Source organism: Sitophilus oryzae, unplaced genomic scaffold, assembly GCF_002938485.1.
Source record: "Sitophilus oryzae breed Bouriz unplaced genomic scaffold, Soryzae_2.0 scaffold_1518_pilon_pilon, whole genome shotgun sequence".
Classification (NCBI taxonomy): Eukaryota; Metazoa; Arthropoda; class Insecta; order Coleoptera; family Curculionidae; genus Sitophilus; species Sitophilus oryzae.
In genome coordinates, this window is record NW_022146190.1 from 1,515,102 (window position 1) to 1,528,526 (window position 13,425).

General features: G+C 30.4%; 1 protein-coding gene across 1 annotated transcript in view; it reads right to left on the reverse strand.

Annotated features, from left to right (window-relative positions):
• The window catches only part of LOC115878581 (importin-11-like), a 35,057-nt gene that overhangs the window by 15,347 nt on the left and 6,285 nt on the right, over positions 1–13,425 (reverse strand). Inside the window, exons 7-13 of the mRNA XM_030895128.1 lie at positions 10,880–11,346; positions 10,515–10,697; positions 9,216–9,404; positions 8,433–8,576; positions 6,101–6,286; positions 4,406–4,577; positions 2,959–3,196 (exon numbers count right to left, since the gene is read on the reverse strand). Of these exons, the coding sequence (XP_030750988.1) occupies positions 2,959–3,196; positions 4,406–4,577; positions 6,101–6,286; positions 8,433–8,576; positions 9,216–9,404; positions 10,515–10,697; positions 10,880–11,346 (1,579 nt within the window). The remainder of the gene's footprint in view (positions 1–2,958; positions 3,197–4,405; positions 4,578–6,100; positions 6,287–8,432; positions 8,577–9,215; positions 9,405–10,514; positions 10,698–10,879; positions 11,347–13,425) is intronic.

Consider the following 13,425-nt stretch of genomic DNA (forward strand, 5'->3'; position numbering starts at 1 on the left):
TAGTTTAAGTCGTATCTGAGCAACAGAAGTCAACTTGTGAGGGTGGATACCACGTTGTCTTCTAGAAAGCCAATAGAATGTGGAGTACCACAAGGCTCAGTACTAGGCCCTGTTTTGTTTCTTCTTTTTATTAACGACATTGCTAACATAAACATCAGTGGCAAAATATGTCTTTTTGCGGACGACACTAGCTTCACTTGGAGCAACAAGGACATCACGGCACTTCATAGGATTATATCAAATGACTTAATCACCATTAAATCTTGGTGCGATTCGAACCTCCTGACTCTCAACATTTCTAAAACTAAAGCTTTGTCGTATAAAAACTCGTTGCAGCCTTTTGTACTTAACAACACCACCATTGACGTCGTCAAATCTGTAAAGTTCTTGGGGCTTGTTGTGGACAATTCTCTAAATGGGACATACATATCGAAGCTTTGTCGAAAAAATTGAGCTCTGCCTGTTTTGCATTAAGGTCTGTTTCTAAGGAGCTTAACTTGTCAGTGGCTAGAACTGTTTATTATGCACTTTTTGAGTCGCATCTCAGGTATGCCCTTCCATTCTGGGGTACGTGTTGTGCGGCTCAATTTGACCGCATTTTCAAGCTCCAGAAGAGAGCTGTTCGATATTCACTGGGACTAAACAGCAGAATTCATTGCCGGAGCTTTTTTAGAGAATTAAAAATATTGACTCTTCCTTCCTTATTTATATTTGAATCCGTTTGCCTAATAAGTAAACATGTATCAGCTTCTCAAGAAAGGCCAGCTCACACTTATCCACTCAGGAACGCGGAGCAAGATCTTTATCTACCTACCCCACGCTGAGAGTTAGTTAAAAGTTCAATATTATACAACTCGAAAAAAATGCACAATCACCTGCCATTTGAAATCAAATCCATAACATCATTTTTTTCATTTCGCAAAGCATTGAACTCTTATTTACTATACAAGGCTTTCTACGCCGTAAATGAATTATATTTGAATTGAAAATCGAATTTGATCTTGAAACCACTGGTCTAATGTTTGCTATTGCTATATTTACTAATGACATCGAAATTAATTTATTTAGAGGTCATTGATATTTTGCTATAAACTGGCTAAATATTTTTGAATATTATTTTAATTTTTTTTGTCTTTTGACATTGTAAACATTTATATATGTTTATTTTAACAATAAGACTGACAATATTATTTGTATAATGTTTTGTATTATCTTTTGTTTGTTTGTTTGTGTACCTTGTTTTTTTTTACTTTGTTTGTTAGTTTACCTTTGTCCACAAATTGAAAAATTTTTTGACAATAAAGGCATTTATTTATTTATTTATTTATCCTTAGTCTTCTTATTCAAAGGAAGTAAATAATAAAGCGCCTCTCGTGCTTGTACGCATACTAAAAACTTCAATTAATGCCTGTATATATTTTTAATAATTTTTTTAATTGTAAAGTAATATATTACATTTAAATGAAATATATTACATGACAATTATATCAATTACAGGATTACAGGCTTGTTTTCTAACATTTCATAAATAAAACGAATTATAAAATTTCAATATAATATGTATATTTGTCGTAGGTATGAAAAAAGTAAAATATAAAATGGACAAAAGCTTACTTACATTTCAATAAAACTTCCACTTTTAGTTTTACAATCCAAACGCAATATTTCTATTTCACAAATAAAAATATCCGACAACACTAAAATCACTGAAACTTCCACGGCTAACAACGAAAACTAAAAAATATAACAGCACTTTTTGTTTTTGACCTACATATCAACATTACGCTGTACCATTATGTTTTTGTTTTTGAAGTAATATAAAATATCTAATTAAAACTTGTGAATTTTAATATTTTAACGTGAGTTTAACTATTTCTGACAATAACCATAGATAAATGAAACAAGTATAGATTGGAAAGTGCCCATAAGGACAATCTGGACCATGTAAACACTATTTGGCGCTATTCTTGCAACGGTCGTGACCCAAAGCTTTTGAAAATTTCGGAACGGTTCGACTTTTTCCGGAATTATATCGCCAAATATTATTTATTCAAATTTATAATTATTTACTTTTAATTTTATAAATAAAATACAGTGTGTTGCATACAAGAAACTTTATTTTATATAAGGACATGTATGAAATACATACCTATGAAACATTGGAAACCCACGTTATGCCACTATCCACGATGGTTTTTGCAGTTCACAGTTCACAGCACAGCTTTTTTAAGTTTTTAATCCCACTTTTTCACAATTATCCCGGATTTGAGTAAATAAAACTTACAACTAAACTCACAAGATAACAATAATTACTTTGAAAATGGACGCTTTAAACACATTTCGGAATTTCTTCAATAAAAGCGGTTTAGATTTTGAAAGATTTTATAATTTTTGAAGACTTTGACAAGAGTTACGGACAAGAGAAAATTATTTCTGTTTTCGTTTGCGGCTGTTCTTAGCAACCGCTATAGCAGCGCCAGATCGCGTACAACGATAATAACTAACTTTTTGTTGTCACGATGATATGTTAGACGACAACTGACATATTTTAATTTTAAATATGTTTGTAATACCGTATGATCGAAAAAAAATGGCGTCCAGTTGGCTGAGAAATGACGATCGAAGACATTTTCCATATAAATTTACATATAAAATGACAGCGATCTTCATTTCATAGCCATCGCTGACGCCGTTTTTCGATCATACAGAATAATTTAAGACAATTCACAAGTTACATAAAAATTACAAAAATGATTAGTAAACAGTTTCTTTATAAAATTCACAAATTATTATTTTATACTTCTGTCACAAAATGCCATTGTCATCTTTTTGGTATTTGATTAATATCTGGTAATCTCCTGTGAGATTAATAAAATAACTTACCCAAATGCAATAAAAATACCCAAATTTTAAGTAAAATTAATAAAAATATATATATAAAACGAAAACTATACCAACCTAAATATTTTTGGTAATATTGGCATTACCGTTTCGCTACCTAATTGAGGTATGGTCCTCGTAAAAGTCTCTACCAGTCTCATTAACATCACAATACCCTCGTTATTTAAATCTCCCATCAAGGTTGCGCACGTTGTTATTAACTGCGTGCCCTGATTTCTCATAACTAATTCTGGGGCTAATAAAAGATGAGCTAAACTAATATATAAGCAAGTGCGTAGAATTTCTGTTGAATAATCTGGAATAGAATATTTTAATAAACCACAGATTAAAAAATATAAGCTGAATAAGGTATTTTATACATGTATCAATCAAAAGATAGTACAAAATCTTAATCGTTATATATAATTTCGTAATTTTTTAAGATGTAGGAGCAAAATGCAACAATCTGGAGGTCTGGTGACAAAAAGTAATGATAGCCAAAAGTCTAAGATATGGCGCGCTACTCAAATCGCCATGTTTCTTGTCAAGGTAAACATGCTTAGTGGTTTTAGACTCTTCCGGCAGATATCGCCATACACCTTGACAATATTTTATTAGATATTAAAATATGTGGCAAATAACGGAAATTTGGATTAATTAAAAAAAGAACCGTTTTTAAGCTTAGTTTATTTTACTGGCACCTATAATAATACTCTCCCTTTTCCTTATCTGAATATGTACAGGGTGGTTCAATAATAGGAATAGCGGAAGTCGGCTGAGAGCAAGCACTCTTCAACCAATTACGCATTTTTTTCTTTGGCCCATTTTTGCTAGGAAAGGCCAAATATTTTTATTTTCAACCTCTTGAATGTTTTTGCTCCATATGCATAAACATAGTGATTTTGTAACTGGTCGCCAGTAGGCGTTGTTCAGAAATTTTCGAAATAATGCTGATTTTCTCAAAAAAAAACAAATGATGCGCTATAACTTTTATATGACAACTTATTTTGTAGTTACAAAGGGTATTGAAAGGCAAAATAAAAAATCCAGATCATTATTTAAATTAAAAAAGTTGACGATGGTGTTTCAAATATGAAACGTCGCGTCGCTCGGATTGGAAACTGAACCTTGACTTTTTGGAACAATGGCAAAATGTAAACTTATTTTAATCTCTCAATTCAATAAATCCTAAAATTAGAGAAAAAAACGATATTTTCATTTTTTGAAAATTATTTAAATTATCAGTTATTTTCATATTTTCTCCTAGTGGCCAACTTTAAAACTTAAAAATAATTTACAATTTATCTTGGCCTCGCTTGGCCTACAAATGTCTTTTTCCTAAAGTTCAATCCTTAACAGTTCCAACGATACAGCCAACCTTCTCTATTATTGAACAACTCGTTACTATATCAAATTATACTATTATGCTAGGCAAAATATGTTTGTGTTCAAAGACAATATAATTTTTACACCAGACTGTATATATCCATATCTAATGTAAATATAAATAAAATAAAGCCCATACCTAATAATATTGGCATATTATTAAAGAGCTGCATTAAGTCATTAGTCATTGATGCAGAGTATTCCAAAACAGCTGTCCATAAGTCTAACGCATCTTCAAGAAGATAGATAATAGCTCCTTGACTTGTGTCTGTTCCCAGTTGAATAATTGGAAGCAGAAAGGGACATAATTCCTACATTAGAAATATTCAGTTAATATTGATATTAAGGTAAATATACAGGGCGGCGCCTCTCATACGCCGCGGAGGCTCCAAGGAGAACTGTTGTATAATCAATATCCTTGGTGACTAAATTTAACAGTAACACACACAGCGGCAATACGTGTTCGATAAGAAAGTGCTAAATTGACTTTCTATATTTTTATTTAAACTAAGATCGAGTGCCGCTGTGCCGCGCTGTTTTTTCAATAGCAGTTGTAGTTGTTAATCTTTTTAAGCATTAAGATACTTTTCGTTTGTTCATGTCGTTGTTACATACTTTGCCGAAAATATAATTTAACTATACCATCTCTCGTGGTATTATTTCACCCTGCATTTCTTGTACAAATCTAACAAGAACGATAGTTTGTTTTGAAATGAAATTTTGTGGGCATATGTAGAGATTCAGAGCACTTTTAAAAATATAGAGGGTTCTACAGGGTGTCCCCAAAAAAAGTTGCTTATCAAAGTTGTGTTTTTTGTAACCCTATATATTAATTGATTTTCGGATTCTGGGAGAAAAATAAAGGTGTGTTTTATAAGAGAAGTATATGACTAAAATGTAAGGTTTTTGACATATTTAACATTTTCTAGAAATAAAGAACAAATTTTAAATTACAATAAAAGCTACCTAAATTGGAATTTACCCGGTATAGCCTAATATGTAGTTAAACTAACTATTGTACTTTAAAACAAATTAGAAATTGATCCAAAAAGTTATATAGGGTGAGACAAAATTAATATTAAACATTGATAACTTTTAAAAGCAAGTTACTCTTTTATTTTAAATGGAACACCCAGTATATTATTCCGATATTCAATGGAGAACTAATGTCTCTTCAAAATACTATTAAGGGTTGCCTACCACTCAAACAAATATTTTCCTAGATATTTTCCTTTACATGATTTGATCTGAGCAGATCCTTATTATTTGATAAAATCTAGGTGGCTGTAATATGTCTGGCGTTACTTCATCATAACTGTCTAATTAGTCCAACTTTAACAACTAGTTATCATTTTGTGTCAGTTGAAACAAAAAAAATTCTCAGAAATTTACCGAAAATGCAAACTTATCCTACATCAGAGAGAATTGACATGATTCTATTAGTCGGTGAATATAGAATATTTAAATGCTCTTGATTTTATCTAGTCTGTTTTTTTATGGGGATATGTTAAAGACAGTGTTTACAAAACTCGACCAACTATTGTCAACATGAGAGAAATTATTGTAGCTGCTTTTCGAGGTAGAACTTTGGTAGAACTCCACATAATGCCTTTTAAAATGAAAATATCCTTTTGAAAAGACTAAAATTTTATGCAGTTAATAGGAAAGGAAGCATTTTGAGCATTTGATTTCATCTAGCTAATTTTTATCACATCATTATAGGTTTATATCTAGTTTTAATTCTGTAATAATTAAAATATGTTTTAAGGTTGTCGCCCACTAGACCGCAGCGCGACGCGGCGCGGCTCTGTACTTAAAACAATATTTTGCATACCTCTGGAACACCACCCATGCTTCTAACAAGCTGAACTAAAGTAGCTACAATGGCACCTCTTAACATATAATGGCCTTCTGATTCATTCCACAAATGTGGCAAATATTGAACTAAGGCATCAGAATGAGGCATTAGTACTCCCCCCATCCTTTCTAGTACAACTGCCATCACATTCAAAACTTGCATCTAAAAAAATCCATAAAATATAAAAATATATTCTACATATAATCTTAATTATGCAAATTAAATTCAATTACTAAATAAATTCTCTAGAAAGTTTAATATATTTGAATATTACACATTCTATATTGAAAATTAACAGATAAAAGTTAACTTTCAAATTAACCATTATTTAGAAAAATCTCTGACAAGGAAAAGTAATATAGCTTAAATGTCAAAGTTAGTAATTATTACCCTTGTTTATTGTATATTAACTAGTTATTCAGCGTGAGTTAGTTCACTGACAGAAAATTTGAATTTCTAATTAAGTGGGAAAATCGCAAGAACGGTTAAGAATTATTAACATAATAAGTTTATCGTTCTTGCGATTGTCCCACTTAATTAGAAATTCAAATTTTTGAAAGACCCGCGATGAAATTCTCGTAGCCATCTATCAGTGAACTCCCAGAACTAATTCACGCTGAATATAAACAAGGTGATTATAAAAACTCACGCTGAATATAAACAAGATTATTATAATGTATCAAAAAAAAGAAAACCTGCAGTTATCTACGCAAAAAGAACATTTCAAAAAGGTAATATGTCATTATGACTATAGACATAAAAAATTATCATAAATATTTAATCAATGTTAAAAAATAAATTCATATTTATTTTTTCTGACAAAATAAAATAAATTACCTAATCGCAAGCTCGTGGATTCCCGGCCCGTCCAACAATCAATCCTGTGTGAAAGGGATAGTCGAGATCGGCGCCGTTAGCGTTGAAGAGACGAAGATAAAAGATGTTGGGATTGAATTGTGGACGGGCTAGGGCATATATTCGGAGACAAACACAATCTACTGCTAGTGCCAGTGGTGTGTGTAAAAATATTAATTATTATTTGTCATTTATTTTACGAATTTTATATGTTGTAATGTTGTGGTTACTTGTTATAATTATAATATAATATAATAAATAATTATAATTGTATAATAGAATAGTAAATATTACTAGTTGCTAACGCAATTTTAGGTCATGATTTATGAAACTTTTTGGAGTGAAACTTTGTAAACGCGCGCTGGGAGTAAAAATTCAAAGCCATCTCATACGAGCTAGCGAGATGGCCCTGACACACGAGCTAGTTGTAACGAAACGTGTTAACGGCTTAGAAATACGTGGTGACGCGATGTGTATTTGTGAGCAGTACACGTGTTTATAAAAAATATTGATGTTTTAATACAAATTTTGTAAAAGTGAATAAAATTATTACGTGTAAAAACCATTTGTTACAAGTAAGAAACTAATTTTATTATTTTACGCAAATAAAACTGTTACAAGTAAAAATAGTTTTTTACGTGTAACCTCAAAAAACTATTTCTTACACGGAAAAACTAATTTTTGACGCGTCAATAACTTATTGTTTCTGGTAAAAAAACTTTATCCAAAAAAAAATATTTTTTACATGTAAAAAAGTATTTGTTTCTGTTAAAAAAACTTTTTTTACGGAGAAAAAAAAACACTTTTTAGGCATAAAAACTATTTTTTACGCGTAAGAAAATATTCCTTTAATTTATTACTTTTTCAACATTTCAAAGTACACTTTTTCAAACATTCCCTTCAAATATTTGAATTTAATGGAATCTTCATGAACAGTAGATGCAAAACAAATCATACTATTTAATTTATTTTTATTGTATTATTAAATATAACGTCTGCCTATGACGGGGATATCTCATCTTAGAAATCGCGCTAAAGACGCTACAGAAAACAAACCGATTTATTTTCATTTGTGTTTTTTGCGAGACACGCCGAACGCTATACACTTTTGATGGGGCCACTCCTATATAATCATGTTAATTTGTTTTAGTCGCTAAAGACGCTTCACGCTAAAAACGTAAAAAAACGCTTTCTGTGTGGCCGTGGGGCTAATATTGGTTGCCATTTAACATCAAATGTATTTAGATAAAATCAAGAAAAAATACGTTTTTAAACTACATCTTAAATTAAAAACGAGTTACTTCAAGTATTAAAAATTTATATAAAGAATAGCGAACAGAATAAACTTTTTATTAAGGAAACAAAAGATGGATTTAAATTTTACAAATTTAATCTTTATTTTGGAAATAAGTCAAATAAGCTAAATATAATATGTATTTGAAAATCTACTTACTTTAGTATCACATTCGCTGGCTTTTTTTAACAGTTCGAATAATAAATCAAATGCCGCAAACATATAGTGCTTAAATTGTTCAGAGTTAAACTCAAAATCGTCAACAGCAAACCTCAAAGCCGTCGCAGCTGTTAATCTAACTACCTAGAAAAGGAATTATTAAAATACATTTTAATCAAATAAAAAAATACGACGTTAAATTGAGAAAAATATTACAAAGGTCATTTCAAACAGTTCCTCTAGTGTGGTCTTCTGAAGCAAAATGTTAATGTACTGTATGGTCTATTGATCAAACAGTATAAAAATGAGCCACATTTCCAAGCCTTATCTGACACCGTTTTTTTTTCATTCACATGGTATAGAAAATTTCTAGAAGGTGACCCAGTGATCCGAAAAAGGGGGCTCTGTATCAGGTTTTTGGTTTGTTACAGACTGCTATATATTTTTTAACTTAGTTGATTTGCCAATAAACTCTCATTCCAAATATAACATAATATCATTTCTATACTGAGTGGTTTTTGAAATATGACCATTTTTAAACTAAATTTGCCGTTTAAGTATATTATTAAAAATTTTAAAATGGAAAATGTTAAGAAATGTTTGATACTTTTACCGGAAGTACTGCGAGTTAATAGAACCATCTATGCCTACTAAAACTCGGAATGAACACAACTTTATTGTGCTTGTAAAATGTTAATTGCAGCCGCTGGGAATGTTATAGGTGGAGTCAAAAGTAAATGTATTTTTCTCCATTATTTCAAATAAAACACGCATATAACTTACAATATCCTCGTCAGGTTGTAATAATCCAACAATGCACTCGTATAAGGCAGGACGATATTCACGAGATAATTTTATTCCAGTCCAACGTCCAATTAAGGCAGCTACTCGGCGTCTAATCACTCGATAATTGTTATGTTTGATTTTTAATTCTTGTACCAAAGTATTGGAAAACCACTGATCAAAATCTACCTAAAATATTTAAAGAAAAGTTCAAGTTGTAAAGCAAAGAAAAAAATTCTTTAGTTATTTTATGTCAGTTTATAAGGTCTATTGCATTACAAAGAAATACAATCTCGTTCATTTCACACCACGCTCAAAGCCATATTTGAACCAGCGACCCTCTAGATAAACGATGTATCACTTTGGCTTCCGAGAACCGACAAATTTATATAAAAAGTATCAAAACACAACTGCTATTCAATTCATGAATTAGTTTCCAATTAAAAATACCAGATTTTAGTTTTCAAAAAACAGGACACAATGTCAAATGACCTAGAATGCTCAAATTTTGTTTAAAAATATGGGTACCTGGCAAGGATCGTGTAAAATATAATAACTAAATATAACTGATTACTAGCAAATTTTTAGCTAAAATATTGAAACGTTAAATCAGATGGTACAAATTCCATCTAGAAAATATTTAAATCAGAGGTTCCCAAACGTTTTTCTCTTGTAGGTGAGGAAAAATAGTTACTGTCACTAGAAAATTGCCATGACGACACCAGCCATCTTGATTGTCATTTTATTTAAAAATCGCTTTTTATTCAAAATCTAAGCTAGATAGGTATAGGAAACCCTAATATAGTTTGAAAGAGCATTTAAATCTGCTTCGATTTGTTTAAAAAAGTGGTGTTGGATTTGAAATACCAAAGTTACCAAATACTTAAAATAGATCAGAAATTTTTGGCACTCTTGTATAAATTTAAGGAAGCAATAACATTTTTCAGGAAAGTTTATTTCTCTACTTTTAAAGTCAGTACAAAAATTAATCCTGAAAAAGAAATGTGTGCACAGGGTGTTAATAATCTATTCTATTGTAACATGCATATTTAAATATCTCAAAGAACAAAGATATTTAAAGAAGAACATATTTAACCAGTATAATAAATGCCTCTTTTTGGACCCAAGATCCCAAATTTTAAATAGAATACCGGGTGTGTTCCATAAAAAAAAATACAACTTTGGTATGGATCTTAGTTCTGAAACACCTTGTATAATTCGAAATAATTTTAAATTGTGCACATGGCCAAGGCGAATGAGATGCACCGCCCTGTATATGTTGATAAAAGAATTTATTACCTCATCATATAAATCAAAAGCACATAATCCTGCTGCATTATAAATAGCATCTTTTTTTAGTATTTGTTGCATATCTTCTGGAGGCACTATGATATTTGTAGACCTTATCATTTCCAATAGAACTGGTGTTAAAACCTCGTTATATTCATGGAATATTGTTACAAAGACTGTATCCATACTTGGCTAAAACAAAAAAGTGTAAACTAACAGTATATAATTAATATCACAATATAAGTATATTTTGCTAAAAAAAATGAAAAGAATATCACATAATTTTAATCAACAATAACAAAGTGATATAACATAGCTTTAAACTAAGCTTTAAATTAAATACTAAATAAAAATAGTATTTAAAACAAAATTACCCTCAAACTATACTTCCAACTATCACCAGATTCATCATTAGAAAAAGCTTCAGGGTCAGAGTCCCACATCCCTAATTCATCTTGTGTTAATATAAAGTAATGTCCTATTAACTTCTTGCAAACGTCAGATATAACATCAGGTACAAAGCATTCTTGCTTAATAAGGTAGGCCTTATAGGATTCTGAATCTTTATTAGCCATTGAATTCTTTGACGATGCTCTGTACTCAGCACATAAGAGAATTGCCTTTATAATGTTAAAAAATTGTATAACTAATCTTTCAAACAGGAACGTTATACCATCATCCGTAAATAGATAATACAAACATAATTCTAAAGAAGGCTTGATAAAATCAATGAATGAAAATGGATGAGTATCCAACATTGATATAACTACTTTTGTAAGATGTACTATAAACTTTTCACAAGTTTCAATCATATACGAGCCTTTAGTTTTCATCTGTTTATCTAAAAAAAGCATACATTTCAAACCCAGTATCTACAGTATGTCCCAGGATTGTCTTTACAAGAGGAAAATATTTTTTATTAAATAATTCTTCATAAACATTTTTGCTTCTTCTAAAATGGTTAATCCCGTTTATACTTTTTCAAATTTTCATAATGTTTTAAAGAAAACTAAAAAAAAAACACATAAAAATATAGTTGATTTTTTTCTAAGTGCAAAAAAACCAAAAGTTTCTATGGTAATATAACTTCAATTTCATTCTTTCACAAAATAATTCAACCATGTTTTTTTTAAATTTTCTTTAAAATGGTATGGGAATTTGGAAAAGTATAAATGGGATTAACCATTTTGAAAGAAGCAAGATTTTTTGATAAAGAATGTATTTTTCTCAAAATGCCAATTATAAAGAAGTTTTTCTTCTTTTAAAGGCAATCCAGAGACATACTGTATATACGGACATCAAATATCGAGTCGGCTTCAAACAGCTAAATTAAAGTTAATTAAATTTAATTTATTTTTCCTTTTATAACACAGTTTTTAAAATTAATGCTAAATGATCAGAGTTAACTATACTCTGTAGGCTCCCTAACAGTGCCAGTTGCGTGTGAATTTAATTCACATAACAGTCGTGGGACAGACTATAGCCCTTGTAAATGAATTTTTAAAGTAGCTCAACCTACGACGTTTATGAATATAAAGCACCAGATGGCGGGGCGTATTTCACGGTCTTTTACTAGAGAAAAAAAAATTTTGTTACTCTGAATTTTGAAGCGACTAAAGCCCCGTTCTCAGAACTGCGACTGTCGCCAGCGACACGACAAAAGAACCAATCAGATTTATACAAAATTCAAACAGCTGTCAATTTTAAATTTAGTACAGCTCCCATTGGTCGTTTGAAGTGTCAATCAGTGTCGCTGTCGACACGACGCAGTTCTGAGAACGGGGCTTAATAAAAACAGAGAAAATAAAAATCGATAATTTTCGGACTGTGCCAATTGGTTACTAATCGACCAGATACTTTTTGTCTATTAGATATGCTATAAAAGCTGGTAATTATACAATTCGACCATTGTAAACACCCGACAAATTCCGCAAGGCCGACAAGGCCGATGTTTTCACTGATATGAAAAAAAAAATTTTGTTTAGATAATTTTCGAGATACTTTTTCTTTCTGAATGCACATTTTAAAGTATTTTGTATTCTTTGTCGGCTGGATCTATTATTATACTGGTCGCTCGTCTCGAAGTTCTGTTTCTTCTAGTTGTAAAAAATATTCTTATTTCTTTGTAGTTGTAGTGGTTGTAGTGTAAAATTAGATTAATTTTATTAAGTTTAATTATAATGTTCAGTGTAGAATACCAGAAATAGTTTGGTAGTGTTTTCATAGTTTATTTTTTAGTTAAGTAGTAGGTGAAGGGATAACTTGGTTATTTTTTCTTTTTGTTTGATTAATTAGTAAGTGTGATAATTCGTTCAGTGCAGAATACAAGAAGTAGTTGTGTAGTGTTTTTATAAGAGATGATATTCGTTTATTTTGTAGATGAGTAGTAGGTGAAGGTATTTGGGTATTTTTTCTTTTTGTGTTTCTTCTAATTGTAGTAAATTGTGATAGATACACCTTTGGATACACTATATCTTCCTTCAACTTCATTGAAAAATGCGTTATCATATAATTTTGGTTTTCTGGTAGAAAAATATACGAAAAAAAATCTGATCAAATTTATTTTAAATTAAATTGATCGAGTCTTATTAATCAAATAAATCTAGTCTAATAATAATAATAGTTAGTTTCTAAATACTATACAGGGTGAGTTTCCTACGATGTTCTCTATGGGTATCTCGAAAACTACTGGAGATAGAGAGTCGGTTAAATGGGGAAAGAATTGCAGTTTTGTGGGGTCATAAATATGCACCTTTCGGATTTTTCGGAGAAGTTTATGGCTTACTAGATATTTCGAAAAAAAAACAAATTTTAGCTTTTTAAAACTTGACTATAATTCCATTATAATCTATTTTAGACAAAAAGTTTTCAGATAAAAGTTGTAGATAATCACATACCTAATGAGTTTGTGTTTTCTGTT